This window comes from Mustela erminea, chromosome 1 (genome assembly GCF_009829155.1).
Source record: "Mustela erminea isolate mMusErm1 chromosome 1, mMusErm1.Pri, whole genome shotgun sequence".
Lineage (NCBI taxonomy): Eukaryota > Metazoa > Chordata > Mammalia > Carnivora > Mustelidae > Mustela > Mustela erminea.
Window position 1 is genome coordinate 191,700,469 of NC_045614.1, and position 16,661 is coordinate 191,717,129.

Sequence of the window (16,661 nt, forward strand, 5' to 3'; positions counted from 1 at the left end):
CTTTTTTTTAAAAAAGAATTTTTTAAAAAATTTTATTTATTGGGGCGCCTGGATGGCTCAGTGGGTTAAAGCCTCTGCTTTCGGCTCAGGTCATGATCTCAGGGTCCTGGGATCGAGCCCCGCATTGGGCAGGCTCTCTGCTCAGCGGGGAGCCTGCTTCCTCCTCTCTCTCTCTGCCTGCCTCTCTGCCTACTTGTGATCTCTCTCTCTCTGTCAAATAAATAAATAAAATCTTTAAAAAATATATTTATTTATTTATTTATTTATTTATTTATTTATTTATTCAGTAGGCTCCATGCCCACTTTGGAGCTCAAACTCACAACTCTGAGATCAAGAGTTGCCTGCTCTACTGACTGGGCTAGCCAGGTGCCCCTTGATGATAATCTTGATGGACTAGGAGGCAAGTGATGAGAAGATGTAGAGTACGGTACAGTCGGGTAGCATTAGCTTAAATAACCTAGGGAATTGACTCAAGGATAATCAGAAGAAGCAGTAAAAAATCAGACTATATGTTCTGACTTTAAAATATGTGGGATATCGGAAAGTAAACAATCTCCATTTGAAAAGATTAAAGGAACAATGTTATCGGGGCAGAAGAATATGCAGTAAAATGGTTGATAATGTATAGCTTTTAAAAAAGTGGTTGCTCTGAAGACTACAAAATGTGCATTGTCTTGCTTTATTAGGCCCTCATTGAATCAAGGAAAACAGTTCTCAATGAAAAAAGAAAAGATTCCTGTTGGTGGGGTAAGCACCAGAATTCCTAGTATTATTTGTTATTAACCACACAAATATAAAAGATTACATGCATTATTAATAAATATCATATATTTTTCATTTGAGGAGGGTTGCTATAAAATAGTTTGAAGAAATTACATTAAATGGAACTGTTGGTTTATTATAGTGGTGTTTAATTAGGATTACATGTTACTTAGATATCTATATTTTGTTTACTAATGATATTTACCAATATTATTTGAACATGCTTCACTTTTAAGTGCTCAGGACTATGCTGGACACTTTACATGTACTTATAAGGTGACTGCTGTTAAAATTCCAATTTAAAGATGAGTTATCTGGGAGTTAGAGGAGTTCATAACTTGAGCAAGATCACAAAGCTTAAGAAATGTCATGTAGGATTTAAATCTACCTTGTGTGACTTTTAAATAAAGCAACCTAATTTTATATTAATTTTGCCTTTAGGTGAAGTTCTCAATCATTCTGAAGTACCTCCAAGCCTTTGGCTGGCTCTGGGTGTGGTTGAGTGTGGCTGCTTACCTTGGGCAGAATTTGGTGGGTGTTTCACAGAACTTATGGCTTAGCGCCTGGGTAAAAGAAGCAAAACAGATGAATGAGTTCACAGAATGGAAGCAAATAAGAAGCAATAAACTTAACATCTATGGATTATTGGGACTAATGCAAGGTAAAAAAATAAGTCCAGGGGCTTCTTTTTTTCTCTTTCTGACCTAATTTATTTAAATGCAAGCATATGGCATAATTTTATTTCAAATAAAACCTATTTGGAAGGAAAGAAGGAAGACCTTGTAGTGAAAACATATGTAAGAATGGGTGATCTGAAGCTAAGAAGAGGGCCTCATTCATGGTTTTGAAGTTCATTTTGGGTAACTGGGGAATGATAAAGACAAAAATAAGGAAACCAGGGGGAAATCTTAGTAGGTGGGGCAGGGAATTCAATTGACTTCAACTCAATTCAACAATGAATCCAATTTTTGACATATTAAATAGAAAGTGTAGATACGTTTTTCTACTTTTTTTTTCCCTCCCAGTAGGCAAATTTAAATGCATATCTGGAAGTTTGGGAAACAGATTTCATTTATTTGTGAATGGAGGGCTTAGATTCAATAATTTCTACATTTCCTCCAACTTCTAACACTCTATAGCTCTGTGGTTCTTCCAAGATGTTGAGTTATTCTAATAGAGATAGCAAATGAGCCCCAGAGCAGATATGATCCCTATGAATGAGGATTAAGAGCTCCAAGGGTGAATGATAGATACTTGGGGAATGCGCATGTACAGCCGGTTAGGGGACTGGCTTCAGAGAATTTGAGCAGAGGTAAGTTCCTGATCAACAGATAAACACACACAAAATGCAAACACAAAAATGCAAAAAGACACAAAAGCACAATAATATGAAGGCTTGCTCTGTTCCTGGAAACCCAAAGCATTTTAGTTATAGAGGTTAGATACATGAAATTTTATGATGCACAAAAATGGTAATTTCATATGGTCTAGACTAATTTATCAATTCATTTAACATACATTCTAATGAGGGACTCCTTAAGCTTGAGCATGTTACTTAAAACTTTTAGTTTTACCATTTATAGAATGTGGATAATTTCTACCTAAATATTGTTTTAGTGATTAATTAGCTAATACGTATAAAGCTTACAGAAAAGTGCTGAGCACATAGCAAGAGTGCAATAAATGTTAGATATTATTTAACGCTAGAGAAAATGAATATTATGCATGAAGTCCTGCGGATAAAAAGTTTCAGAACAAGGATTTGAATCCATGTGTACCAGTTCCCCGAATTATTCTTAACCACTAAATTAACATTTCCCAAAGAGTTTTACATGAAGCAGTAGAGAGGCTCCATATATATAGGGTTCTGTACTCCAGTAGGTCTGTAAAACTGAGAACTGTATTTTTCTGTGAATCTGAAATCTTTCTTTCCTTTCACTAAAAGTTTTGAGATATTCTTCAGCAAACTGACCTGTTTAGTTCTATCTAACCCAATGTTTCTCAAATCATTTAACCATAGAAAACATGTTTTTTTTGTGTGTGTGTTGTCCATTAATCTCTTGAGCAACTTGTTTTCCATAGAATATATTTTGGAAAACTCTAAATGATGACACAGTGCCTTCCAAGGGAAAAATGTGATGTAACAAAAGCCAAAAAAAAAAAAAAAAAGAAAAGAAAAAAAAAGGAAAGGAGGAAAAGGAATGCTTCAAAGAAGTTCTCAGTGATTCTGAAATACTGCAGAAATGTTAAGAAGAAAAAAAATTGAGGAAAGACCCAGGATTGTGGTCAAGGATACATCATCAAGAAAGAGATAGGAAGAGAATACAGATTGTAGGTAGTTGAACAATTGATAATTAAGGAATAGATACGTATTATCCTTCAAAGATGTTAGGTGATTTGAAAGAAAAAAGAAGGATATTCAAAAGTACAATACAAATAAACGGAAGATTTTTAAGTACAGACATTTTGTGTGTGTTTATAAGAGGAAAGAAAGGTACCTTGAGGGGGAATGATATTCAGGGAGAATTCAAACAAGAAAAAAAAAATAAGGGGAAGTCATGCTATCTAAGGATATTCATAAGGGAAAACACAAAGAGATACATGAATTTGGTTAAGAAAAATGAAAAATGAAGATAAAATAAAAAGTATGAAACTTAGGGCTTTGCTTCTCTTCTCCTTTCTTATCTTTATTGTGTGGCCATTGTATTGCTTAGAAGGGTCTCCATCAAAAGTATGCAAATATCATGAGACAGAGTTATGTTTATTTTGCCATTCTGTTAACAGTACTCATTGGGAAAAGAGATATTTTTGATTATTAAAATGGGATATAAGGGATATCTGTACTATGAAAGATACAATGTGTTTGGTTTTGAATCAGTGAGAGTCAAGATTATTGGCTTACAATTTGCAGCTCATTGAGGAAAGAATAGATACAGCAGTCTGGAATTCTGAGCAGCAAAAGAAACTGTGTAAAACTCATACCAGTTCAAGAGCTCATGTAAGAACTTTAGGGGAAATTCAGTATTCTTTGAAGAGTATTGTAAGTGAGCAAATATCATTTCCTACACTAGCCAAGGTATGTAAGTTTACTGTTCGCAATTTTACCTGTAAAAAGTCTTATATTTTTATCAGAATTTTTAGACTTTTTATTTAAATTCCAGTTAGTTAACATAGAGTGTAATATTGGTTTAAGGTTACACATTTTTTTTTATTTGCCATGTATCTTTTTTAATCTTTTTCAAGTTTTTATTTAAATTCCATTTTGTTAATGTATAGTGTGACGTTAGTTTCAGGTGTAAAATTTAGTGATTCATCACTTACATACAACACCTAGTGCTCATCACAAGTGCTCTCTTTAATCCCCATCACTTATTTAGCCCATTCCCCCCACCTAGCTCCCCTCCAGTAACTCCCACTTTGTTCTCTACAGTTACGAGTCTGTTTTCTGTTTCTCTTTGTTTTTTCTCTATATTCATCTGTTTTGTTCTTAAATTCCACATATGAGAGAAATCATATGGTATTTGTCTTTCTCTGACTTATTTTGCTTAGCATAATACTCTCTAGCTCCATCCATGTCATTGCAAATGGCAAGATTTCATTCTTTTTTATGGCTATTATTTCTGTGTGTGTGTGTACCACAACTTCTTTATCCATTCTTCAGTGGATGGACATTTGGCTATTGTAGGTGATGGTGCTATAAACAGCAAGGTGCTTACATCCCTTCAAATTAGTATTTTGGAATTCTTTGGGTAAATACTTACTAATGCAACTCCTCCATTATAGGGTCGTTCTGTTTTTAACTTTTTGAGGAACGTCCATGTTGTTTCCCAGAGTGGCTGTACCACACTGGATTCCCACCAACAGTGAAAGGGGCTCCCTTTTCTCCACATCCTTCCCAACACCTGTTGTTTCTAGTATTGTTGATTTTAACCATTCTGACAGGTGTGAGGTGATATTTTTTAAAAGATTTTTTTAAAAATTTATTTATTTGACAGAGATCACAAGTAGGCAGAGAGGCAGGTGGGAGGGGTGGGAAGCAGGCTCCCTGCTGAGCAGAGAGCCCGATGCGGGGCTCTATCCCAGGACCCTGGGATCATGACCTGAGCAGAAGACAGAAGCCACTGGGCCAACCAGGCGCCCCATGAGATGATATCTTAATTGTAGTTTTGAGTTTTATTTCCCTGATGATGAGTGATGAGTATCTTTTCATATCTCTTGGCCATCTGTCTTCTTTGAAAAAAAATATCTATTTGTGTCTTCTTCCCATTTTTAAATTGGGTTATTTGTTTTTTGGGTGTTGAGTTTTATAAGTTCTTCGTATGTTTTGGATATTAACCCTTTATTAGATATGTCACTTGCAAATATCGTGTCCCATTCCATAGGTTGCCTTTTCATTTTGTTGATTGTTTCCTTCACTGTGAGGAGGCTTTTGATTTTGAAGAAAGCCCAATAGTTTGTTTTTGCTTTTGTTTCCCTTGCCTCAGGAGACATATATAGCAAGAAGTTGCTATGGTTGATGTCAAAAAGGTTACTGCTTGTGTTCTCCTCTAGGATTTTTATGGCTTCAGGTCTTAAGTTTAGGTCTTTAATCTATTTAGAATTTATTTTTGTGTACAGTATAAGAAAGTGGTCAAGTTTCATTCTTCTTCATGTTGCTGTCCCTTTTTCCCAACACCATTTGTTGAAGAGATTCTCTTATTTTGATTAACTATCAGAAGGGAAAAAAATGAGCTATCTGTAGATATAGGAAATATTTTGTAATGAGGCAACAGATTATGCAGTCTAACCAAAGGATTTTTTTCTGATTGGCTTTTCGTGTAGAGTGGTCTTCAATTATTAAAATGTGAATCTTCTCAGGATGCCTGGGTGGCAGTCAGTTAAGCATCCAACTCTTGATCTCAGCTCAGGTTTTGATCATGAGTTCAAGCCCCGTGTTGGTAAAAATAAATAAAAAACAAATAAGCAAATAAATAGATTAATTAATTAATTAAGAAAAAGAATCCTCCCTAATTTTTCTTTCATTTAAAAAATTTTTTTGCATTAAAATTTAACATTTTCTGAAGACTTATTTATTAGATCCCATTATAAGTTTTCTGTAAGTGGGTAAGCCTAAGAAATAAAAATTGTGTAATTTCTGTTTTTTTCTCAGTAGACCACAGCTGCATCTTACAGAATCTTGTCCAATGAAGAGCAGGCTATATTCATTTACATCGTCATAGGTCACAAAATAAAAAGGACAGGAGTGCTTTAAAGCATAAGCAACATTGTTTGTCACCTGTTAATACCACAGACCTACTGTGAATAATATAGAAAGCAATATTCTAGAAGAAACTAGAATTCACAGTCCAATGTTAGAGTTATATTTTGTAACAGTAGTAAAACTCTGACCTCACTTTCTAAACAAGAAATAGTTCTGCACATTTTTTCCAAAACCCCAGCTATTCCCCTTAGAATCTTTAGGACACTCTAAACATCCCCAATCTATTATGTTTTTATGCTTCATTGTTAGGAAATTCCTTTCTCCAATTCAATGTAAACAATATAGGCACCTTATTTTCAAAGTACAATGTTTAATGAGTACACAGCTGCTTCTAGTTTAAGATGAGTGACTGGATCATCTACTTTACTTACCTCACAAAATTCCAATGAGATGAGAGTGAATAAATATAAAAGGAAAGACTTGAGAAGATTTCTGAGTGATAAATTTCTACATAAACAATCAAACTGATAGTCAATCAAGGGTAGAAGAACCTGCAGCCAGAAATGTATAGGGGAGAAGCTGTAACACAAGAGGGAGATGTTCATTTGAGCAGGAGCACTAAATTCATGGTCACAGGTAAAGAGTAGGATTAAGTTGCATGGAAAGAACTAAAATAATTCACTAGACCATTGTTCTTCTGGCCCATCGGTCCTTCCCGCAATCATCACCACCATCATGTGCACACCAACTGGCATTGCAGCAATTCAATGAAAACTAGAAAGCTGATATCTAAAGAGGAAATTAGGTTTCCTAGTGTGTGTGGCATACATAAAAGAAATCCTCCTTAAATGGCTTTTGGAAAAGCTCCAGCCTCCATGTCTGGATCCCAATAGCCCGACTTTCTGAGTCACATCTGCCCACTCCTGTGGAATTTGAAGCAATCCCTTCCATTCAGAGGGAAACAATGTTGGGGGAAATTAAAGTGTTCAATAGCAGAAGGAAGCCATACCAGGTACTTCTGTTAATTAACCATATGTTTATCTCATATGTTGACACTGACAGTGATGGATGGTCTTGCATTTTAATCAAACCAACAGTATAAATGAGAGGTAACAAATAAAGCAAGGGAGCCCAGAAGTAAAATAATCTTATTTGAAAGAGAAACTTAAAATGTCAAATTGGTGTCTTCAGAGATTCAAAATACTATATTCACAAAGCAAGTGCAAAAATGTGATGAAATAAGTTCAATCTTAGACCAAAAATTCTTGAAACATTTAAAGGATGTAAAAGGATTGTACAAGTGTGAGAAGATAAACTAGAAGAAATTATCCCAGATGTATAACATCAAAAAGAGATGAAAAGTGATAAATAAGAAAATTAGAGGAATAATGCAGGAAGTTCAACACTCACATAAGTCAGAAAATGCAAGTGAAAATAATCAAACTCATAATATTTAACATTTCCCATAACTGAAGAATGCACGTGTCTGATCTTGCAACCATTCCAGTTTCGAGAAAGAAAGAGGGATCCAAGAGAGTAGTGTACGTTGCTAAGAGAAGGGGGCTACATAGGATGAAGGAAATAATAGAATATCTGATGAGTTTGAATATATTCAGAAGAGATTCGCTGACTATTGAAGTGTTTGGGAATAAATTAGTGCTTGTTGCATAGGAAACTAAGAATACGGAAAAGAGTGGTGAACTTCATGCATAATGTATGCTTGGTGGCAATATAAATATTGAATGTTTATTTGAGGAAAGAGGGTGACAACCTGTTATTGAAAAGGGAAAAAGGGAGTTTGGGGAGTGTGAAGTAGGAAAAAAAAAGAAAATATTTAAAGCTAAGAAATCATTTAACAGCAGCATGTGATATTTAAAATATAAAACAATTAGCTGAAATAATTTAAGATGGTCGGGGTCAACTGTCATTGTTTTGTTTTACACATACTTAACAAAGGAATGAGAACCATACTGGCAATCCATTTTTATTAGCAATTTTCTGTATTAGAAGCAATGGAGCAATTGTGTATCCCCTATGATTCAGAGCAAACTAGCTTAAGTAACATGGAAACTTACTGACTTCCCAAACTAAAAAGTCCAGGCATGGGTCTATATAGGCACTCTGTCCCTGTGCTCAGATGAAGTGTTCACTACTCTTTATTTATCAGCTCTGCATCGCCTTAATTATCAGGCTTCACATGGTGTTGGAAATGTTCTCTCTCAAAGAACTTCCTTCCATAGAAATCCAGAAGTTACTCTTCTTGAAACAATTTGAATCACATATCCATCTTTTTTTTTTTTAAGTTGTATAACAGGAGGAAAAAAATCACGTTTTTATTTAAAGATGAAAAAAACTACAGAAATGTCATAACTACCAATATTTTCTTTTGGTTTTTTTTTAATTATTTTATTTTTTATAAACATATAATATATTTTTATCCCCAGGGGTACAGGTCTGTGAATCACCAGGTTTACACACTTCACCACAGCACTCACCATAGCACATACCCTCCCCAATGTCCATAACCCCACCCCCCTCGCCCAAACCCCCTCCCCCCAGCAACCCTCAGTTTGTTTTGTGAGATTAAGAGTCACTTATGGTTTGTCTCCCTCCCAATCCCATCTTGTTTCATTTATTCTTCTCCTACCCCCTTAACACATACCCATCTTTGACCAATCACTGTAACAAAGCATGTCTTCTTCCAGCCCTACAAGTTCTCCAATTTGACAACTTTTTCTCCTTTCATTTCATCTCACACATGGATAGCTCTTTTATGAACTTGTCTTTTTCCCGTCATAGCTTGTCAAATGCACGTAACAATAGTTACATTGTTATAGAATCACTAGATGCTGATGACGATTTCCAACCTCTTCCAATACAGCTATATGTTTATTATTTATATGTCTGTCTTTTCAAGTTGTTGCAAGAACAGCCCTTCCACCAACCAAATCTCAGTAGTTTAACAGACCAAGATAAATAAATAAGTAAATAAATTAATTAATAATAAAAGGTTTATCCTTATTCTTGGGACCCAAGTTGAAGAAGTAATCCATCCACCATTATAAATATTGGCAGGCACTATACAAAGTTAGTAAACTTGAGCAGTTCTAATATTAGCAATTAATTGCTGTAACCGGTTATTACGTGTTATTTTTCCTTCAGCTTGCTCAGAACTCTTTATAAGGTCCCATAAATCACAAGGAGGCTAGAAAGAACAATTCTGTCATGGACCTAGAAGCTAGGAGAGCTATAATTATTTGGCTAGCAGCACCAGTGAATACCATATTGTCCCGTAGGACATCACAAAATTTAATAGGTTGCTAGTATTCTGTGAACCTGGTTGTCCTGTTATGTTTTGTGCATTTCTCTAGAATCTGTGCCTGTGAATAAGGAGAGACTTTCTTTGGTGAGATGGCAACCCATCGGAGTGTATATTTATAATGCGCTTTGTATATCTGTACTTGGTTTGGTCCACAATTATACATTATTAAGTTTGCTCTTTGAGTTTTCCATTTAAAAGATACTATGATAAGCAACTTTTTGAGAGTTAAGGTACAAAATTCCTTTAAGAGGTTAACCTACCCCTGGCAACATTTTGTGTTTAGGTTTCTTTGTCTGCTCTGGAGCCTATATACTCACCAGAGGATCCCTGGCTGCCTCTCGAACTTTGCATACTCAACTACTAGATAATGTGCTGCACCTCCCGCTCAGGTTTTTCGAAATCAATCCCATAGGCCAGATCATCAACTGCTTCACCAAGGTCAGTAAAGCCACACCTTATTGAACAGCATACCTAAAAACGATGACCTGTATTTAGGACCTTGTAATAGTATTTATTTTATATATATATATGTATATATATATATATATATATATATATATATATATATATATATATATCATCCTGAAAATATGGGTTATGTGTAGTATAGATTTCCTTGTTATTTTAGTTCTAATTCTTGGAACATTTATTACTGATGTACAGCAGTACCACATCTCATACAATAATCCCTGAAAATTGCTGAAAGGATCCAAAAAGCATATGTGCTCTTGTGCCTACAACTCCAGTTCTTACATACATTTAGCTTGAGAATCACTGGTTTGGGGTGAGAAAGTAAAGAAAATAGAAGTCTATATGATGATAACTGGATTTCAAGCATTCTGCTTTTAAGAAAACTGTCAACTCACTTATGGTGAATGGGGGTAGTGGGGCTTCCCAGAGTGTCTCTGCTTACCTACAGGGTTTTCCTCCTCGTTTTCTATCAAACACTTAAAATTACACTGTCCAAAAGAAATAGAATGCAAGCCACATAAGTAATTTTAAATTTTCTGATGGTTGCAATAAATAAGTAAAAAGAGACAGCTGGAAATAATTAATTATAATAATATATTTAACAGAGATTGTCCGAAACATTTCAAACTTGCTTAAAGTTGTTTAAAATTATTAACTAAATATTTCACATTCTTAATTTCTACACAGTCTTCAAAAACTGATTTGTATTATTTATGGCACATTCTCAGTTTGCAGTAGCCACATTTCAAGTGCTCACTCAGTAAACACATATAGCTAGTGTTTCCTGAATAAGATAGTACAGACCCACAACCATAAAATATGCCAATATATTGTGTGTATATGTAAAAGATTTTTGGTGTGTATATGGGAGGAAGTGAGAATAAAACATGAAAATCTAAATGAAAGTACCTAACATAATAAACGTGTGGTGGAATAGTAAATCTTGCTTTGTCATACCAATGTACACACTCTTTTTGAAAATGTATGGAAAAACTTGATCTCTAGCATTTTTATCTCTCATTGGACATTTGTCTGGGACCCTAATGAAAATATGTCACTTTTATACAGTAACATGTCAAATGCTTGGGTCTTAAACAAGTGAGAATATGGGAAGATGTGTTCTAAAGACAGGCAGGAAACTTCATATGGCTATGATGCTCTTACACTATTCGGAATATGAGATAAACAGAGAAATCCCAAAGCAAGACTGAGACTAATAAAATTCCATCTCCACTCTTTGTGTCCGTTTTGTCATGAACTGAGTAGTTGTCCATGCCTCTGTGTTGGGTATCTTCCTACTCCCTGGAATTTCTTAGGTCATACCTTATGCCATAGATTTGACAACATAGATTTGTTTAAGTTATTTGTGAATTGATGCATGACCTTCCTGTGTTCTTTGGTTCATTGTCCACTTCCATCTTTCAGTTTCTAATTTTGCAGATGAGATGATTTTGTTTTTCTGCCTCTTGGAATGTTGACAGGATCCAAAAGGACACTGAACATGTTCTCAGTGGTTAAGAATGGCTCACTAGTATTTTACAGAGTAGTAAATAGTGGTTAGGCCAGTGCTCCTGAACACCCAGTTACTGGGGTTTGGACTTCATTTTTTAAAATGTTTTTTAAGCAGAGTCTGACATTAGTCATATATACTAAGTGCTGCGTAGTTTTCATTGGGAAATCCAAATTGCTTGACCATGGGCATCTTGTTGCTAGAATAGTTAACATCTTGTTAACTATTACAGTTTGTTAACTATTACAACTGACCACAAGGGAATATTGGGGAGGAATATTGGGGAGGAATATACAAGGGTATATTGGGGAGGAAAAAGACCATGTAGTTAGACTTATTCAGTCATCAGATTATTACATCTGAGTAATTTTTAAAAAAATTTTTACATTGAGTGATATATTTGTTCTTTTCTTCATTTTAAATCATGAAAAGTTAAAAATAAAGTGACCTGATACCAATTTTTTCAGGACATGTTTATAATTGATATACGCTTCCATTACTACTTGCGGAACTGGGTGAACTGCACATTGGATGTTATTGGAACAGTTTTGGTCATTGGGGGAGCTTTACCACTCTTCATTCTTGGGGTTATTCCCTTGATGTTCCTCTATCTCACTATACAGGTAAGTACATGGATTTTTATGTGTATTAATAACATAAGTTCACAGATTTCAGGTTCAGACCCACTTCGACGGCCCATTAGTTCATGTTCTCCAAAAAGCAGATTCCAAGAAAGAATTCCATATAGCAGAGAGTTCCTGGGGAATGCCTGTAGATGGTAAAGGAGAGGGAGCCGCAGAAGGCTGCGTGAGCCCTCCGACAGGGATGCAGGTCTGATTCTTGCAAGGGAGAGAAGAGGATTGGGTAGGAAACATCTTGGATTACAGGACAGTTTGATGAAAGATTTATTGCATGAATGGGAAGTCTACAATCAGTGCCACACATTGGAGTGTCCCACGTGTCCCTGAAGTGGGCCTGCTTTATGCACCCATAAGGGTGCTTTATGGCACCCCTGCCATACTCAGTCATTGCCTGGAAGCCACCTGTGGGAAACATGGCCTCCAGACTCATAGAGTAGTGGATCCAGAGGGGCAGCAGCCGGGCTGTCAGTCAGCTGTGGCTCCTGCTGCAGCAGAATGGAATTGTGCATTTTTATGGCCACCACAGAATCTATCTTGCATTTACATTTTAGCAGAAAGTAAGTTTTTCTGTAAATCCAAAAGAGAAACCAGTAACTGCCTTCTTGTCCCATTATCCCCAATATCAGCAAAGGACTCCTAGAGGAACTAAATAGATCTCTCGTGATACATATCTTTATATTCCAATTAAAATGCGGTCAACCACATTCCAAGGTTATATCACGGGGAGGCTACATTGTAAAAGGAAATTTCTTAACACATATTTAATTTAAAAACAAAAGTATTTTGAGGCTCTTTATAGAAAAGGATGTGGTTCTTGTAGTTCGACGCTTTCCCAAAACTCAAGTTTTTAAAATTCATATTGGAGTTTAATCTTCCCAAACCAGAATGTTAATCATGTTCTCATTTCTACACCTATACTATTATTATTCCTCCTACTTCCTATGTTTTCCCTATTCTCTCCACCTGACTGGATCTGACTTACCCTTCATGGCCTAGGTCATATTTCTTTTCTGTGTGAACTCTTCTCTACCAAAATAGTGCAAAGAGCTCAGACTCATCCAGGTATTATGGATTTATTATACCGCTGGTATTACAGGCTATTTTTTTTTTTACCACAAATTGTCTCGCTTATGAGATTATAAGTCCTCCAGGGAAGATACTATGTCTTAGAGCTAAAAGAAAAAAAAATCTAGAATATGAGGGATAGTATTGATAATCAATTATAACTGCTTAAAAAAAAAATCCAAACCCTCGTATCACAAATGAAAATGTATGTGATGGTTTTGTGGTTGGTAAATTAGGATAGGATGACCAGGAGTGGAAATGAGTCTAGAAACCATATCTTGGTAGGGACACAGTATAGAGTGAGCCCTGAATATGAATTCAGGAGACTCAAATTCTAGTTCCTTTCCTGACTCCTATGCTTGGCACATCACTAGTGTTTCCAGGCTTCCTTGCTTCCCCCTATAAAATAGGAGGTTTGCTTTATATCAGTGCTACTCAAAGGATGGTCCCTGGATCTCTGGGCCATACCCCAGACCTATTGAATCAGAATCTACCTCTTTAGTTTTTTAAAAGATTTTATTTATTTATTTGACAGAGAGGGAGATCACAAGTAGGCAGAGAAGCAGACAAAGAGAGAGGGGAAGCAGGCTCCCTGCTGAGCAGAGAGCCTAATGCAGGGCTTGATCCCAGGACCCTGAGATCATGACCTGGGGCAAAGGCAGAGGCTTAATCCACTGAGCCACCCAGGCACCCCTGTACCTCTTTTTTTTTTTTTTTTAAGTCACATTTTACAATGTCTGTGTGTGTATATGTGTGTGTGTGTGTATTTTTGTTGTTGTTAATCACATTTTTATAAAACTGGGAGGAAATAAAGAATCTATTAGGGTGAGGCCCAGAGTCAGTCAAAATTTCTTTATGACAGTCTCTTAAGTCCCCTTGCAGTCCCAGAATGCCACAGTCTTCTGTGTTCTCCAGGACACTTGCACTGAGTAGATCTCATAGGCTGCAGCTTGACAGGTAGTTTCAAATAGGTTTTTGCTCAGCTTGCTCAAGATTTTTACCAAAATGAGGACATTTTAATCAGGGGTTTTATGTCAAACTCCAGATCCAAAGATTTCCTTGAAAAAAATTGCAGGATGTGGCAACTCTTGATTTGCGTTTCTATTTGTAGCAGTTGCCTGGGGCTGGTGAGTGATGGTCCGGTTAACCTAGGGCGTTCCCCCTCCAGCTCCCCAGTCTCCACTCATCTCGACCAGTCTCAACCCAGTTAGAGGAGAAGTAGCCAGTAATACTTGCGTGGCTGCACTGGTAGGAGTTTTTCATCAACAGCAACAACAAAATTTTCTCATGATGATATCTAGGTACAAAAATACTATTGTTGGTACACTTGGTTGACTTCCTTCGTTTAATGGGTTAACACCCTAGTCACATTGCCAACCTGTGACACAGAGCTTCTTCTGTAGTAGGTTCTCAGTAATGGTTGCTTGAAAGGATTATCAAAGTGGAGATTCGCCCAATGCTGTTCTAGCCATGTTGTCCAGAATTGGGGCTTTCTACTGTTAGAATGTAGTTGTTTCTTAAGGCTCCGATAACAAATTTGGTAGCTTCAAACAATGGGAGTTTTATTCTATCACAGTTCTGGGAGCTAACAATCCAAAATCAAGGTATAGGCAGGGTTGGTTCTTATCTGGATCCTTTGAGGGAACGTTGATTTCACGCTTCTCTCCTAACTGCAGCTGTCCGCAATCCTCTGCATTTTCCTTGGCTAATGTGTACATTCCTCCAATATCATCTTCATATGGCTTTCTCCCTGTGTTTTTGTCTTCTCTTTTTCTGTCTCCCACAAGGAAAGCCAGCCCTGGATTTAGGACCCACCCTAAGTCTAGGATGATCTCATCTTGAGATCCTTAATGACAGCTGCAAAGATTCCACTTCCACATAAGGCCACATTCACAGGTGCTGGAGTTAAAACTTGAGCTTCACTTTTTGGGTCACTCAAGTGTCTTGCCACTGACAAACCATTGAAGCAATTTCTGCTACATCTTTCCAACTGCCTGTTTCTGTCTTCGGGTTAGAGATACTACGTGGCGAGTTCTCGGCAAATTCGACGGTTGGCAGGAGCTTCTCGCTCTCCCATCATTTCACACTTTAGTGAGACCTTATCAGGGGTGTCCACTATCCGGGCATTTGGACATGAACAGAGGTTCATCCAGCAAAACAAAGAGGTAGTGAATGAGAACTTGGTCTGCTTCTACAATAACGTAATTTCAAATAGGTAAGTCGTATCAGTATACGTAGTTCAAGACCAGTCTCTTTTTAGATGTCTTGTGAACTTTTGAACAGAAAGAGAGTTTTGGCATTTCATCAGATTATTTTAAAAAAGAAGAAAGCCTTACATATTTCTAATATTTAATACACATTTAAGTGAAAGTGCATCTATGTATACTCAAATGAAAAGTTTATACTACTTTATATGAAAATAAGGTCCCAAGCTTTTGTTTTTGTTTATTTTTAATATTTTATTTATTTATTTATTTGACAGAGAGAGAAATCACAAGTAGGAGGAGAGGCAGACAGAGAGAGGGAAGCCAACTCCCTGCTGAACAGAGAGCCCAGTGCAGGCCTCGATCCCAAGATATTGAGATCATGACCTGAGCTGAAGGCAGAGGCCCAACACACCTAGCCATCCAGGCGCCTTTTTGTTTGCTTGTTTGTTTATTTTTAAGATTTATTTATTTGAGAGAGAGAGAGATAAAGACAGCAAGCAAGGAGAGGGGCAGAAGGTAAAAATCTTTAAGCAGATTCCCCACTGAGCATGGAGCCCAATGCAGGGACTCGATCCCATGCCCCCATGAGATCATGCCCTGGGCTGAAACCAAGAGTTGGAGGCTTAACTGACTGAGCTACCCTGGCACCTCAGGTCCCAAGTTTTTGAAGGTTATATAGGATACTATTGGAATTACTAATAATATGACTCTGTGTTATATTTTGTATTTGTAGAATATATTTTATTTGCATACAATAATTTATATTTTAAATTTATCATTTCACATAAAGGAGAAAAAAGAAATATTAAATGGTACCTAGGCACATTTTTAACTTTTAGAGACTAATTTTATCATGTAAAAAAGGGCAAGTAATCCAAAAGATGATTAATTTTCTGAGAGGATTTTAAAATATGATGCAGCATAACTGGTGTTTTTCTTTTGAGTTTTAATTCTGTTTAAGTCTTAAAGCAAAGTTCTGCAAAAGTAAAGTGTGTTTTTATGCAGAGGAACCCTTTAGTCTTTTGTCACTGCAATGATCCTATTGTGATTGAGTTGTAAGTAAGTGAGGAAAAAAGGAAGCAGCTATTGATGTTTACATTTTCATGTCCCAAGAGAGATTTCATACCAAGTGTACCAAAACCTTTGCATCTCAGCTGAGGAATATTTTCCATTATCCCAGGTGGCTGTCTGTCAGACTGGAATTCCTTGGCAACTTAATGGTATTCTTTGCAGCCCTGCTCGCTGTGCTGGCTGGCAAGTCTATAGATTCAGCAATAGTTGGTTTGTCCATATCCTATGCCCTAAATGTAAGTAATAATGACTTTGTGGTATATGATATGTTTATAATCCAGTTAATTAAACTCTCTTCTCCTTTGCCTGTCTGAATTATAGATCGTATTAGCTAAGTAATGAGAGGCCCTGGAGGCTCATTTCTTCCTCTGTAGCAGGAAGCTGGCTCAGCAATTCCAAGTTAGCTCACAA

General features: G+C 36.5%; 1 protein-coding gene across 9 annotated transcripts in view; it reads left to right on the top strand.

Annotated features, from left to right (window-relative positions):
* The window catches only part of LOC116595781 (canalicular multispecific organic anion transporter 1-like), an 89,848-nt gene that overhangs the window by 61,674 nt on the left and 11,513 nt on the right, over nucleotides 1-16,661 (top strand). For 8 of the 9 annotated variants that reach the window (XM_032352544.1, XM_032352573.1, XM_032352554.1 and 5 more), the window contains 6 exons: nucleotides 688-748; nucleotides 1,205-1,424; nucleotides 9,569-9,723; nucleotides 11,734-11,889; nucleotides 14,988-15,187; nucleotides 16,360-16,486. In XM_032352544.1, the coding sequence (XP_032208435.1) occupies nucleotides 688-748; nucleotides 1,205-1,424; nucleotides 9,569-9,723; nucleotides 11,734-11,889; nucleotides 14,988-15,187; nucleotides 16,360-16,486 (919 nt within the window). The remainder of the gene's footprint in view (nucleotides 1-687; nucleotides 749-1,204; nucleotides 1,425-9,568; nucleotides 9,724-11,733; nucleotides 11,890-14,987; nucleotides 15,188-16,359; nucleotides 16,487-16,661) is intronic. The other variant, XM_032352580.1, reaches the window with a different exon arrangement.